Source organism: Mirounga angustirostris, unplaced genomic scaffold (assembly GCF_029215605.1).
Source record: "Mirounga angustirostris isolate CCGP_5_RB_7025 unplaced genomic scaffold, mMirAng1.0.hap1 SCAF_9, whole genome shotgun sequence".
NCBI lineage: Eukaryota > Metazoa > Chordata > Mammalia > Carnivora > Phocidae > Mirounga > Mirounga angustirostris.
This window is the reverse complement of record NW_026991717.1, coordinates 40318681-40333952: the sequence shown is the minus strand read 5'-3', so window position 1 is coordinate 40333952 and position 15272 is coordinate 40318681. Positions and strand designations below refer to the sequence as shown.

Below are 15272 nucleotides of genomic sequence, written 5' to 3'. Positions count from 1 at the left end.
ACTTCCTAGAAAAGTGTTTCATACCTTTTAGACTATTGCTTAATACATGTTACTGTGTAGCCTTGAATTAAAAATTGGGTTGTTTTTATACTTTAGATTTATAGATTTCATTTTATGTAAATCCTCCCTTGAAAGAACAAAGGAAAACTGAACTCTAGTTAATGAAATGTTTAGGGGTGAAGTATACTGATGTCTGCAGCTTACAGTGAAATGCATCAAAAATGAGATGGGAATGAGCAGGTGACAAAGTGAATATAATAAAAAGTTAAAGTTTAGATCTTAAGTGTTGGTTCACTGTACAGTATTTTACTCTTTTTGTATGTTTGAAAATTTTCACATTAGAATATGGGAGAAAATCAAACAGTAAACCCACCGGGAAAAAAGCAAGTGGTGTCTTGTGCATCGATGAGAACTTGGTCAGAGTTGTGATTCCCCAGCGCCCTGCAGGAAGCAGAGTGCCGTGGGCGAGGATAAGCAGCCAGCTAGAGACTGTCCCTGCCCCAAGAGCTTCTGGTTAGGAACAAAGACAAAGATTGCCTTTTCTCATTGCCTTTTTCTTTTTCAGGGTTGTACGTAAATTTCCGTCACCTTTATAAACAGCGCAGGCGGCGCTATGGACAAAAAAAGAAAAAGGTCCACTAAAAAGATTTAGATGACATCTTGCCAGTTTGAGCCTAATCTATAATTCTTACAGTTTTACCTTCTTGTACTGATGTAAAAGTTTTTTTTAAAGTTAAATGATTAAATTCTCAGGCTATATTCCCTTTCCCCCCAGTAACATTCCTGAATTTACAGAATTATCTTAGCGTAGTACTTGCATGACATGGATTCCTGATATCTGATGACAGGTTTGTTCTCGTGTGTTCCATTAACAACAGCAAGAGACTCAGCCCTACCCCCATGCACTCCTTGTCCAGTTGCTCTCACACGGGCCAGAGGTCCTGCTTCAGTGCCCTAACCGTACCAGGTACCGGCCATTCTTACAGTTGGCACTGTTTATTTCAGCTGTTGCTCGGGGAAAAAAAAGCACTGTTGCCTCTGCAGGAGGCTGTGAAAGTGATTTAGGCAGGACCTTACACCTTCTGTACCCAAGGGGTTGTCTGTTAAGTGGGGTGGCATTGATAAAACATTTCTGAGTCTGAGTGGGGCTAGAGAACACCTAGTACCTCTGAGCGTCTTTTGGCTTCTACCACCACCTGTCACAACAGTCCTTACCTGTGTGCACACAGAGGAGGCACAGAATGACCTGGGAGAAACCAGTCAGAACCTTGGAACACCACGGTCACTTACTTCATTTCTAGCTAAATCAGAACGACCTTCAACACTAAAGAAAGATGAAACATTAGTTTAGAAAACCGTGAGATTTTAAGAGTTCCAACCCCAGATGGCTACAGGTGTCAGAAGGGTCAAACCGGCAGTAAGACAGCTGCTGGAGTGTGGCCTGCGGCAACCCCAAGCAGATGCAACACGCCTGCAGACCAGGCCTAGGCTGTGCACATACATCAAACGGCTTTCTTCCTCTGCGCTGGCCGAGTCCATTTCCTTGTAACCTGTCAGTGACTGGCGGAACTGACCTCAGAAACGCCTGCCTTTGTTCTCCTGTTGTTTCCCTGGTCTGCTCTCGGAGAGGGAAAACAGTGAGAACTTTGGCGGGAGAAGCTTAATAAAAGCTTCCTGGCGGGAAACCCACCCACAGAGGAACTGAGAAAAATGTAGACATTGTGAAGTTTGGCTATTGTCAAAAATATTGTTTCCTCTAAAACATTCCAAGTTAAGCCAGTAAAATATGTGTTAGAAGTAATGCTTGTGTAAAAGAATTTAAGAGCATGGTAGTTCTGTTCTGCCATTCCTGTTGTTCTTGGGGGAGAGGAGACACCATGAGCTACGCTGTTTCTCTGAGCCCGATACAGAAACTTGGTTTGACTTAAAACATCGGATTAGCATAGGCTGGCTGATTTTTTTTTTTTTTTTTTTTTACAAGTTCATTGCACTGAAGGGTATCTTGCATGTCTGTAACTTCTGTCAACACTTGTTTGTGTTAACTTCTGATGTTCTTTCACCTGACTTTGTTTATTTGGACAGATGAGCTTTGCAGTATATGCTGCATCTTTGTGGCAGATTCCTGTATTCTTAGTGATTGTTATCAACTATTGCTGAGAAAGCAAAACATTGTGTATTTCTATTAAACATTTACAATCAAAATCCTAACAACTTGTGTTCAAAGATCATTTAGTCTGATAGGTTTTCAAGTTGTTAATGATAAAAGTCCTTTGTTCAGAAAAAATACATAGCATGGTAAAATGTTAAATTCCGCATGTGAAAATGGTTGCTTGGGGGTGAAGCCTGCGGGAGGGATAACCTCAGGAAGTCCACAGAGCAATCTGAAAAGCACTGATGACAGAAAGCTCGGAGAAGTTACCTGACTGGCCTAATGTCATGATGAACTGGTACCGTAACTGACTACAGTGATCAGTCAGAAACCACTTGGGTGGAACCTGGCTTAGGCAGAGACCTAACCAGTGTCAGAAACAAGGAAGTTCGCATGGAACCCAAGGACCGCTCAGGATTTATGAATCTGTGTCACTTAGGAAGTTGATTACATTCAGGTGATAGGACAGACGGAAAGGCAAAGACCCATTAGTTTCCCAGTGAATCTATCTTATAGAAAATCAAGTATTTTATTTTCATTAAAAAAACCCAAAACTTGAAGTGGGAATCATTTTATACATTTATGGTTGCTGTTTAAAAGTCTGTATCCCAAGACATACTAAAAGCACCAAAGGGTTACCATCAAGTTTTTGCCCAAGTTCTAAGGACAGTTCTGAAACTTAATGGTATTGGGCTTGTATTTAGCAAATCCCAGACAGTTTGGGCTGCTCATTCCAAGGACGGAAGCTGGAAAATGTCCTTACAGTTGGGAGAGGAGAGGAGAGAGAAGGTGCCTTTCAGGAAGCCAGAGAACCCTTGCTGATTGGGTTTCCTGAGGAAGTGGGGAGAGCTCTGTGCTCATCAGTCCTTTAAGATTCTCAGAAGATGTGCCCACCGTGGGAGGAACAATGGTGTTTTGGGCTTAAAGACTCAGCCCCAGAAAGCTAAGGTCAAAGCCCAAGCAGCCGACCAGCCTTCAGAACCCTCCTCAGATTCTAGCAGAGTACTGAAACCAGCAAGTGGTGCTTCTGAGGCAGCCTCAGGAAGGTCTTCGGGGGGCTCTTGCAGAGGTGAATAAATTGGAAAGTTTTTACCCTACGTCATTTTCACCTGCAATGAAAAAAGCAGGAAGGCTCCCAAAGTCCGCTTCACATTCTTTCAGTGCTGCTGCCGGAGAAGTCTGTGTGCAAAGGCGTGATGTTGTGCTCGTAGCCGGCATACTCGGAGCCGCCGGTGCCGGCCAGCTTGAGCTGCTGCGCGGCGTGCGTCAGCTGGAAGGCGGCGTCCGGGTGCGCTGTGTCGGGCAGCAGCGTGCACTCCCTTTCCAGCATGTCGGCCACCCCTTTGAGCAGGTCCAGGAAACCAAATGCCAGGGCAGCCTTTCGCAAACGGTTTAGCTCCTGAAACAAGATTAAAAAAAAAACAACAACCCACCAATGTTCCTGAAATGCATTTTCCTTGTCACATACTAAGTCCTCAACTTAAACTACGTTTTTCTTGATCCCCAAACTTAAGTGAGCATTTTCACAGGAGAACAAGTGCTTGTACAGAGACACCAGTAACAAGAGGGTGTGATGACATGAGAGTTCCTCTACAGGTGATCAGAAAGCTGGCTGATCGAAACACAGGTGGTCACCACCACAGCCGATGAGCGCTTACACCAAACACGGTGAGACGCTTCGCACACACTTCATTCACTCCTAACTCTCAGGAGGATGACTTTTCCCATTACTCAGGCATGGAAAAGGCTAGTCCCAAACCTCAGAGGGCTCTGAACCCTCCAGTGCCTTCTCTCTGGCTGGGCCTCAGACCGAACAACAGTGAACATGTTTGAAGGCTCTGGAGGATGCAAGAAGTCTGACCTGAAAGACTGCCATGAAAAGAAGGATCGGGTAGTAGATGGAAGCGGAGAAATACAAAGAGCCCCATCATCAACCACTTAGCGGTGCAATCTAGGCCAGTTGTGTAGCCTCTCTGGGTCTCACTGGTCTCACTTATAAAGCAAGGATGACCTCTTATTTGCCCACTGCAGGGGCTGACGCAGGTGCCTGGCAGAGGCCCTTCCACAGCCCATATGTGGGATTCCATAAAGCCAGAAAAGAGAAGTGGGTTTTCTGACCACCTCTCTCCTATCATCTGTTAACAAGTGAAAAGTTCAGAAGAAGGCCAAAGTACAAGTGTGCCTTCTTCAGTAGACAGGTGACGACTGTAGGGGAGAAAGGGATTATAGCCAGGAGTGGTCATCAAGGGCCTGTGTGAACTATGGGCTTCATAGGGAGGGAGGGCATGGCTGGCTGAGCAGCTCTCTGGACTCTGATTAAGATTGCTCTTGCTTGATTTCGCCAGCCTGCCACATAATTAGGTTTGAAGACAACAGTGACATAAAGGTAATGAGAACACCCAGACAAAGTGGCACGTATGTTCTCCAGAAGAGATGCTAGCCTGGGGTAGGCTGTGTGCACCACCAAATACTAGTAGCTGGGCTACAGCTCACAACCCAGCATGCCTCACACCGCCGCTTAATTTCAGCCAAACACCAGATGGAAAGGGAAGAAACAAGGTGTTTACTTAAACGCACCCCCAACTCCATCCACTAGTTATAACTTTATTCCCTCCACCAATAGTTCTGGATTATCTAGGGAGGGTTCCGGAGGGCCCTCCTTTTGCAATTCATAAAAGTACAATTTTAGTAGTCATTCCTGGAAGCAGCTTCTCTGGTAGAGTAAGAATGTTTTGGGAAATCATCCTCCCGGGAAGTCCCCCTGGTTGTCTGGGGTTAGACTGGATACGCCTATGAGAGTGGTGAGGAGAGTTCAGGGCTTTGACCCATAGGTTCTTTTGACTCCTTCCCTCAGCCATTCACAGCAGCACCAAGACAGAGGAGCCTTGTGCACAGAACTAGGCCACTTAAGCACTTCTGATTCTTGGATTTTAGGGCAGCAGTGGACCTATCATTGCTATTGACTTTAACAATGAAAACACTGAGGCACAAGCCAAACATTTCTAATTCCTGTCCATGTTCATACTCTTCACTATTGTGAATGATTTATTTTTGGCACACATCCCAGGGCCCACTCTCTTCCACTATAATTCTGATAGTCTCACCTTATAGAATGTCTGTGTTTTTTCAGGTAATTTCCTTGCATTTCTTAAAATCTTCTGTACATCTGTCTATCAAGGGTAAAAAGATTTTAGCATTAGGATTCTGTGGTAAAAGGGGAAAGAATACAAAAGGATGGCTCTAAATGTTTAGAGAAATGAAAATGGGAACAGGTGCAAGGTCAAGATGAGCTTCCCTTCTGAGTTAATGTCACTGTTCTGTTCAACATTAGTAAAGCACCTCCCTCCTTTAAAATGTTTGATGATAATAAATCCCTTAGTGACAAAAGTGAACTCGTCTCACAAAAATACACCCAATAAACCCATACATCTATAGCCAGCTGCTCTCTGGCCAGGGAGCCAAGACCATTCAATGGGGGAAGGAACAGTCTCTTGAACAAATGGTGCCAGGACAACTGGATATCCTCAGGCAAAGGAATGAAGCTGGACTCTTACTTCACACCATATACAAAAAACCCCCAAAAAACAAAAAACAAAAAGACTTAAAATGGTTCAGAGACCTAAATGCAAGAGCTACAACTACAAAACTCTTAGAAGAAAACACGCGTAAATCTTCATGACCTTGGATTGGTAATGATTTCTTAGTTATGACAACAGCATAGCAACAAAAGAAAAAAAAATTTTGACAAATGTTCTTAGCACCGTTATTCACAATAGCCAAAAGGTGGAAACAATCCAAATGTTCATCAACTGAATGAATGGGTAAACAGAGGTGGCCATCAAAAGGAATAAAGTACTGATCTTTGTTACAAAACGGCCGAACGCGGAAAACATTACGCTAAGTGAAGGAAGCCAAACACAAAAAAAGTCATACATTGTATGATGCTATTTATATGAAATATCTAGAATAGGGCAAATCCACAGAGTCAAAAAGCAGATTAGTGGTTGCCAAGGACTAGGGGAAGCCAGGAATGCAGCGTGACTTGCTTAATGGGTACAGGGTTTCCTCTTGGGGTGATGAAAATGTTCTAGAACTACACAGTGATGATGGTTGTATAACATTATGATCATACTAAATGCCACTGGATTTTCAGTATACTTTAAAGTGGATGAAATGGTAAGTTTTATGTTATGTTTTTTCACAATAAAAAAAATACACCCAGACCAAAACAAAATTTAAAAAATAATTTAAGAAAAATTCAGCTTTCCTTCTGACAGGGAAGTACTGGGGTCAGGGATGGCAGGAGAGAACCTTATTTTCCAACAAAGCCCCTACCCCCTTAGCCATGGCAGGATGTGTCCAGTCTCTGTGGAAAGAAGAAACTGTGCCATCAACAGAAGCTATTTCCCTTGTCAGCTGGCCTAACCTCCCCTTCTCATCTGGCTTAGGTTGGACTCATTAGAGGAACAAAGAAAAAAAGATGGTGCTCAGGGCGCCTGGGTGGCTCAGTTGGTTAAGCGACTGCCTTCGGCTCGGGTCATGATCCTGGAGTCCCGGGATCGAGTCCCGCATCGGGCTCCCTGCTCAGCGGGGAGTCTGCTTCTCCCTCTCCCGCTACCCCCTCTTGTGCTCTTTTTCTCTCTCACTCTCTCTCTCAAATAAATAAATAAAATCTTTAAAAAAAAAAAAAAAGATGGTGCTCAAATGAGAAAAAAGGCTAAAAAAGTGATTTTTAAAAATAGGCAGAAATGACCATACGTCAGTAGAAGGAGAAACATCACTGAATACCTTGCCTGAAAACAGCATACCTTGAGAATAGTGTAATCTTAGCTTCACATAAAAGTAGTGTTTTGGTGGAATTAAGGTGTAATGCCATTGCTTGGGTTCTACTGTGGGGACAGAAGAAATAACCCCATGAAGATTTTTACATCCTTCTCAAAAAACTGCTGTCAAAGATAAAACCCATTATGTCAATGCCTCACCATGTCAAAAATTTTACACTGAAATTCAATGCCAGGAGAATATGTCTCTCTAGAACTGACATGCTTCCTTCTGTCAGACAAGAAAAACCATATAACCCTACATGTTGCTTTTCTGACCTTGGTAGCAGGAAGCTTGGAGCCAAATTGCTCAAATACAATTATCATTTCGCCTTGGGTCCCTGGCGCAACGGTCTCCCCTCTTCCTCTAGGTTTTGTACTGCTCTAAATTTTGTAAGAAGTGATTTTGCTGCAGATGTGTTTTACTGTAGGCCACCTCAAATCCTCTTTGGAAATAATGACAAACATTAGAAGTAAATGAATTACTAAGTATCAAAGGAAAGGAAAATCAAATCAGATGTCCGCCTGCCTGCCAGAATCCCTCCCCCGTCCCAGCGGAAAGCAACTTGAATGGTAATGTTACCTGCAGGCCACTGGGTTTGATCCAGACAGTCACATTCTGGGCATAACTGCGTTTGTTTCTGGGCTGCAGGGGGAATGGGCTCTTATTGTCATCTTCTCCATAAGGGTTTTCTTTAGCATCTTAAAAGAAAAACGCATTCTTGAAATGACATCTGGCAAAACATAATCAATTACATTTCCAATTAGGCTAGAAGCTCTCTGAATCATTCAATCTTCTACATCCTGTTACTTCCCTAATTAAGAAAATTCATTCACTTCCTTCAGGTTAGGGAACCTGTTCTCCAAAGAAAGCCACTGATGTAGGAGACTAAACCATTAACCGAGGCCCATGTAGGTTAAAAAAAAAAAACCAACAGCTTAATGTTTTTAAAGAGACAAGCCTCACTTATTTGCTTTATCAATTGAGGTCAGAGAGAATAAAACTAATACATGCAACAATTCTAAAGTACATATTTAAAGAAATATATAAACACACATATGCAATTCTATATAGTCTGGCCCAATGATCGGATGGTAGCCACTGGCCCTTGCGGCTACTGAACACTGGTGGCTAGAGTGACCGAGGAATTGAATTTTAAATTTTACTTATTTTAATTTAAATAGCCTCAGGTATCTAGCGGCTACTGGACTGGACAGCATAGGTCTAAGCACTGAGAAAATTCCAGAGGAAAATTATATGTAACCACAATAAGGAAAAGGGCAAGAGAAGAAATACTTTTTTTGGTGAAATATACCCCACGTCGTCATGGCTTATTAATGATTGCTTTCAAAGATTTAAAGTCAGGCTGGTTTTTTAGCCATGTGAATAAATAAAGGTTTCTGTTTTTTCTACCTGCTTCCTGAGCCAATGAAACTTTGCCAGAAACTCATAAAGCCTACTTATATCTACTGGGTCATTTTATCCTGATTACTATCACCTTCTGGGGTCGAGAGAGCTGGGATCATTTCCCCACCAAGTTCAGGGAGCTTACATCCCTTGCCCAAATGTTCATATTGGCAACTGGAATGAACCCAGTTTCTCTGAGCCAGAAGCTCTCTAACACCAATTTGGTCATTAATTTAAGTATTTTATACTGGCTCCACAATACATGTCAGTGCCCCCGCCTCCCAGCACCTCCAAAAATTATCGGTCCAGCTCTCCTGACATATTTCCACAAATACTTGCACATATATAAGCCCTTTTAGCCAGGCCAAGATCCCAGGAGTCTTTTTCCATGTAGCACGTTTACTTCTCACTTCCCTGCCACTATTTCTGTCACTTCCCTTGACTGGAGTGCTCCCCTTCGCTGATCCATTTACTCCCTTACTCACTTGCTCACTCATCAGCTATACTAAGCTCCCCCTACGTAGCAAGCACTCCGCTAGGAAGTGTGGCTGGAGATTTTTTTCTGGACTCAAGGAACTTACAGAATAAAGAATATTTATTAAGTTTCAAACACTTTACATATACACTTCTTTCCTTACAGCAACCCTAGGGGTGTATATATTATTGGTCACATGGAAGATGAGGGAACTGAGGCTCAGAGAGGTTGGGCCCTCACAGGCTTCACAGTCATTCAGCTGGGCCTGCCTGCAAAAGCAACACTTTTTCTACCACTCAACCTTGCCATTCCTCACATACCCAAACTCACGTATACGCCAGGTCCAGATCTTATCCCACCTTCTCCACAAAGTTGTCCCAAGTGTTCCTGGCACACAGTACTTTCTCTAAACCCTTTTCTACTACAGCACTCAGTATCAGTACCAAACATTGCAACATCTAACCACAGTCTATCTTGTACTGTCTCTAATTGTTTGAGGCCTCTATGTGGTAACTGGTTTGACAGACAAAAAATACTGCATTTATGAAAAAATAACAGGAGACAGACATAAGAAATATGGTAGCAGAAATAAAAAAAGCAGTTGCAAGATAAAGCCAAAGATACCTTAGAGAAATCAGAAAAGAAAAAAATAGAAAAATGGGTGGAAGATAAGAAAATTATATAAAAATCATAAACCGATGTTCTAGAAAGGGAGAACAGAGAATACAGAGAGAGGGAAATCAAACACATGATTCATGTTCCCAGGACTGAAGAACATGAATTGCCAGATGGAAGGGCCCACTGAATGCCCAGCACAATGAATGAAGAGACCAACAACTAAGTACATCATTCTGAAAATCCAGAACACGAGGGACACAAAGAAGCACCTCCGGGAGTGCAGAGGAAATAGAGATATGGGTCAAAGCCCTGACAGCATTGCACTAGACTCTCAGTAGCAACACATGAGGCCAGAAAAGAAAAACAGCTATGCATCAAAACTCTAAGGTAAAGTGATCCCCAACCAGCACTCAATATCCAACGGAACCAACAACTGAGTGTAAGGGATGAAACACAGACATTTCTGAATACGCCAAGATTTCAAACATCTACTTCCCATGTACCCCTTTCTCAGGAGGAGTCAGGAAAATAGGGGAGCCACAGGAGAGATGAGAAGGGAAGGCTGACAGCTACCCAGCAGGCACAGAGAACCGTTCATTTATGAAATAAGAGGAAGGGAAAGGACTCTAAGGGGAAAAAAAGAACACTGACAAAAATACCTGAACAATGTATTTTACTTAGGAATTGGCAGTAAGTACACAGAAAAGAGCAAAGAAAAGTGAAGTAAGTAAAGCAGTAGAGGGAAAGGCCGTGAGAGAGCCCAGAGGGAGGGCTGCACTGCCCTCATCTGCTGCTGGCTGCCCCCACAGCCTGCCTGCCCAGCTCTTTCCCAGAGTCTCCGAGGAACCTCAGTGTCTTTCCAACAGTCTGCCTTTTAACGGAAGTTAGAATTAGAAGACAGCCGACCTTTGAACAACATGGGTGTGAAGTGTACAGGTCCACTTACACACAGGATTTTCCCTATAATTACAAGTACTCTAAATGTATTTTCTCTTCCTTAGGGTTTTTAAAGTAAGTTTCTTTTCTCTAGCTTTCTTTATTGTAAGAAAGCAGTATATAATACATATAATGTACAAAATATGTGTTCATCAACTGTTTATGCTGTTGGTAAGGCTTCTGGTTAACAGTAGGCTCGTACTAGTTAAGTTTTGGGGGAGTTAAAAGTCACAACCCCCACAGTATTCAAGGGTCAACCGCACATTTATCTTGCCTGCTAGAAAAAAGAAAATATCTTAAAAAAAAAAACAACTGTGCAGAGAACAAAGAGTTTCAAAACAAAGTGTAACTCGGTGTACCACATGGCTTAGTCATAAATAACGTTCACATCATCTAACAAGGAGAGAATACTGCTTTACCCAAAAAGAACACTATAACCACATTGGAAGCATAGAGGAAGGGAAAAATGTGCTTCTTGGGTGGGTGGGGATGGTGGTGGTAAGAGAGCTAAGCAGTCAACTTTAAAAAGTCAAATGACATTAAAAAAAAAAAAAGCCAAGAAATAGTTATATACTTACAATATTTAGAAATGTAAATACCAAAAAAAAAAACCTCCTCCCACAATTAGAAGTTTTAAGTGGCTGTTTCTAGGAACAGAATGAGAAGGAGGAGGGATAAGTATAAACAAGCGTACTGTTTTGCATGCCTTGCTTTGACTAAAAATAAACAAACAAATAAATAAATAAATAAAAACAAGTTCTTTGACATCAGCCGTGGAAACATTTTTCTAGGTACGTCTCCTCAGGCAAGGGAAATGAAAGCAAAATAAAGCTATTGGGAGTACACCAAAATAAAAAGCTTTTTGTGCAGCAAAGAAAACCATCAACACAACAAAAAGGCAACTTACTGAATGGAAGAAAATATTCGTAACTGACTATATCCAACAAGGGGTTAATATCCAAAATATATCAAGAACTTATACAATTCAATACCAGAAAAACAAATAATACAATTAAAAAATAGGCAGAGGACCTGAACAGATATTTTTCCAAAGAAGACATACAAATGGCCGACACATGAAAAAATGCTCAACATCAGTGTTCATCAGGGAAATGCAAATCAAACCATAATGAGATATCATCAGAATGACTAAACTAAAAAACACAAAAAATAGGGGCACCTGGATGGCTCAGTTAAGCATCTGACTCTTGGTTTCGGCTCAGGACATGATCTCATGGGTCATGGTACGGAGCCCTGCGTCGGGTTCCCCGCTCAGAGAGGAGTCTGCTTGAAAGATTCTCTCCCTCTGCCCCTACCCCCACACGTACACTCTCTCTCTCAAATAAATAAATAAATAAATAAATCTTTAAAAACAAACAAAAACAAAAAATAACAAGTGTTGGTCAGGATGTGGAGAAAAAGAAACCCTTGGGCAATGTTGGTGGGAATACAAATTAGTGCAGTCACTGTGGAAAAACAGTATGGAGGTTCCTCAAAAAATTAAAAATAGAATTACCATGATTCATTAATTCCAGTACTGGGTATTTACCCAAAGAAAGTGAAAAGATATATGCACCCCTATGTTTACTGCAATATTAATAAAATAGCCAAGATATGAAAGCAACCTAAGTGTCCATCTATAGATAGATGGATAAAGAAGATGTGGATAGATGGGATAGATAGATAGATAGATACATGAGCGCACACACACACACACGCACTGGAATATTATTCAGAATATTATTCTTTTTAAAAAAGAATGAGATTTTGCCATTTGTAACAATGTGGATGGATCTAACCTGTATAATGCTAAGTGAGATAAGTCAGAGAAAGACAAATACCACATGATTTCACTCATATGTGTAATTTCTGACACAAAACAAAGAGACAAACAAAAAAACCCAGACTCTTAAACACAAAACTAGTGGTTGCCAGATGAGAGGTGTACGGGGGATGTGTGAAAAGGATAAAGGGGATTATGAGTACACTTACCACGATGAGCACTGAGTCATGCATAGAATTGTTGCATCATTATATTGTACATCTGAAACAAACACTGTATGCTAATTACACTTCAATGAAAAAAAAAAGAAAAACCCCAGCTGAGCAGCGGCCATGACTTTGCGCTACCCTATGGCCATGGGCCTCTACAAGGGCGACAAGATGACCAAGAGTATCAGCAAGGCCAGGCACAGCCGGTACCGCGGGCACCTCACCAAGGACTCCAAGTTCCTCTGGGACATGATTCAAGCCCCATACAAACAGTATGCCATGGAGCTGCTCCAAGTCTCCGAGGACAAGCATGCCCTTGAGTTCATCAAGAAAAGGGTGGGGCATCTGTGCCAAAAGGAAGAGAGAAGAGTTGAGCAACGTCCTGGTGGCCATGAGGAAAGTGAAAGTCAAGAAGGACTGAACCCCCTCCCCTCTATATGTAATAAAGCCTTTTTAATCCTAACCTCACAAGACTGTCTTGAGAATCAAATGAGATTATATATTTCATCATGTCTCGCACAGTGCCTCGTACAAAGTTCAATAAAATGTTAGCTTTATTATCTTAATTTGAAAAAAAGAACAGAGGGGAGCCTGGGTGGCTCAGTTGGTTAAGCAACTGCCTTCGGCTCAGGTCATGATCCTGGAGTCCCGGGATCGAGTCCCGCATCGGGCTCCCTGCTCGGCGGGGAGTCTGCTTCTCTCTCTGACCCTAACCCTTCTCATGTACTCTCTCTCATTCTCGCTCTCTCAAATAAATAAATAAATCTTTAAAAAAGAAAAAAAAGAACAGAACCCTGAGGGAGGAATAAATGAATAAGGGGCAGGGTAAAAAGCAGTTCGATCTGAATGAAGAATATGTGTAACAAACCAAGCACTGCTAGATTGGAAGCTAGAATAGAAAGGTATTTGAATGCTACATCTTAGATTATGGATAGGTATCTGTGGGAAAAATGTAACAACAGTCTAGGTCAGGGGTCAACAAACTTATCCTGCAAAAGGCGCAGACAGTAAATATTTTAGAGTTTGTGGGTTGTATGGTCTGTTGTAACTACCCAACTCTGCCACTGAAGCAGGAAAGCAGCCCTACATAACACATAGATCACATAAATGAATATGACTGTGTAATGAAACTTTACAGTAAAACATTATTTACAAAATAAGCAGTAGGCTAGTTTGGCCAACAGGCATTGGTTAGCTGACCTTTGATCTAAATGAAAGGTAAAAAACAAACAAACAAAAAAACCAGAACAAGGCAAGAGCAGTGCAAATGAATGAAAAGGCTGGATGAATTTAGGAATGCTACAAAAGGGAGACTAGGAGGTGAGGAATCTCTCCATCCTAACACACACACACACAGCTTCTTCTGCCCTGTGCTTTCTAATTACTGCCTTACTTCTTTCCTCTTGTGGCAAACTTGTCACGTTCCTTTCCTCATCTCTAACTCAATCCTCCACTAGCCTCCTGGCTAACCATGGACTGAAGCTCCTCTTACAAAGCCACCAAAAAATCTCCTGTAGAGATCAAATGACTCTTGATTCATAGTGTCCTCTTCTTTCCTCTTGGTTTCTATTCCTTCCTAAAACTCTTGAGTCATTTACAACACTCATTCTGCAGTCTCTTTCAGATTAAGTTCTCAAGGTGCTAATCCTCCTGTTGACCTCCCTTCAAAGGAATCCTTGCGTAATTTAAAGACTCTTCTTCAAATCAGGAACTCATCTTCAGTGGGGATGTTTTTTTTGACAGAAGTTCTTTTGCCCTGGGTTGACATTATATTAACTCTGGAGAATGTACCCTGGGTTTCATTGCTTCAGAAACAGTTTTTGGTGCATTATTTGGTTTTGCAGAGCCCCACTTCAGAACAGGTAGTGTCAGTCTGCAGGTGCAGAAGTTGGGCTTCAATTCCTCATAGGAGACTTCCATTTTTTTTTTTTTTAATCTGGAAAAGCAGGTAGAGACAATGGGTAGAATTTTTCTTGTCATCCTCTCACTGAGGGGATAGACCTTCTACATTCCTAGCTTTACTCAAAGGTTTCAGTTCTTTGTTTTATTTGGAACCAAAGTCATATCTCTTTTCCTGTGTGAACTTTAAAACCCCAGCCCCTGCATCCTAGCTCAAGAGCTGGCCTGATGCCTGTTTTTGAATTAAAAATGGTTTTTATAGTTTTTATTTTTTAAAAAGATTTTATTTATTTATTTGACAGAGAGACAGAGAGAGCACAAGTAGGCAGAGAGGCAGGCAGAGGGAGAGGGAGAAGCAGGCTCTCGCTGAGCAGGGAGCCCAATGCAGGGCTCGATTCCAGGACCACGGGATCATGACCTGAGCCGAAGGCAGCCACTTAACAAACTGAGCCACCCAGGCGCCCAGGTTTTTATATTTTCTAAATAGTTGGGGGGAATATCAAAGCCCAGGGGATACTTCATGACACGTGAAAATTACATGAAATTCAAAATCTGGTGTCCATAAAGAATATTTTATTGGAATATGTCACTCCCATTCATTTATGTATTGGGCTACAATGGCAGAGTTTAGCAGTTACGACAGAGATCACATGGCCTGCAAAGTCTAAAATATTTACTATCTGGCCGTTTACTGAAAAAGCTTACCACCTAGCTTCTAGGGTCTATATTCAGTCAAAACTCTTTTCTAAGCTTCAGTGGCAGAGGCATCCTTCAGGCCTAACTAACATGCATGCACATGTGTATAAGACAGGGTATGCAGGCCATGTATCGTACATGTGTATGAGACACTGTACTTTCTTCCTGAGTATCTCTATTCTCTTGGTTTCTGTGACATCATTTCTTCTACTTTTCCTTTATTAGTGCCCTTTCCACTGTCCCCATAGTTAGTCTTTTCTAGGGGGTTTGGTCCTTGGC

The 15272-nt window shown here is 41.9% G+C and overlaps 2 protein-coding genes and 1 pseudogene across 7 annotated transcripts in view; 2 read left to right on the top strand and 1 right to left on the bottom strand.

The window, feature by feature from the left end:
* HACD3 (3-hydroxyacyl-CoA dehydratase 3) overlaps positions 1 to 2202 on the top strand; it is a 40886-nt gene extending 38684 nt beyond the window's left edge. Inside the window, exon 11 of the mRNA XM_045899843.3 lies at positions 566 to 2202. Coding sequence (XP_045755799.1) covers positions 566 to 642 — 77 coding nt within the window. The 3' untranslated portion in view covers positions 643 to 2202. The remainder of the gene's footprint in view (positions 1 to 565) is intronic.
* Positions 2203 to 2653: 451 nt separating this feature from the next.
* Positions 2654 to 15272, bottom strand: part of INTS14 (integrator complex subunit 14) — a 31117-nt gene continuing 18498 nt past the window's right edge. For all 6 annotated transcript variants that reach the window (XM_045899838.3, XM_064570285.1, XM_045899839.3 and 3 more), the window contains 3 exons: positions 7553 to 7671; positions 5254 to 5319; positions 2654 to 3548 (listed from right to left, as the gene is read on the bottom strand). In XM_045899838.3, the coding sequence (XP_045755794.1) occupies positions 3297 to 3548; positions 5254 to 5319; positions 7553 to 7671 (437 nt within the window). In that variant the 3' untranslated portion in view covers positions 2654 to 3296. The remainder of the gene's footprint in view (positions 3549 to 5253; positions 5320 to 7552; positions 7672 to 15272) is intronic.
* On the top strand, positions 12522 to 12819 carry LOC123861085 (large ribosomal subunit protein eL36-like; annotated as a pseudogene).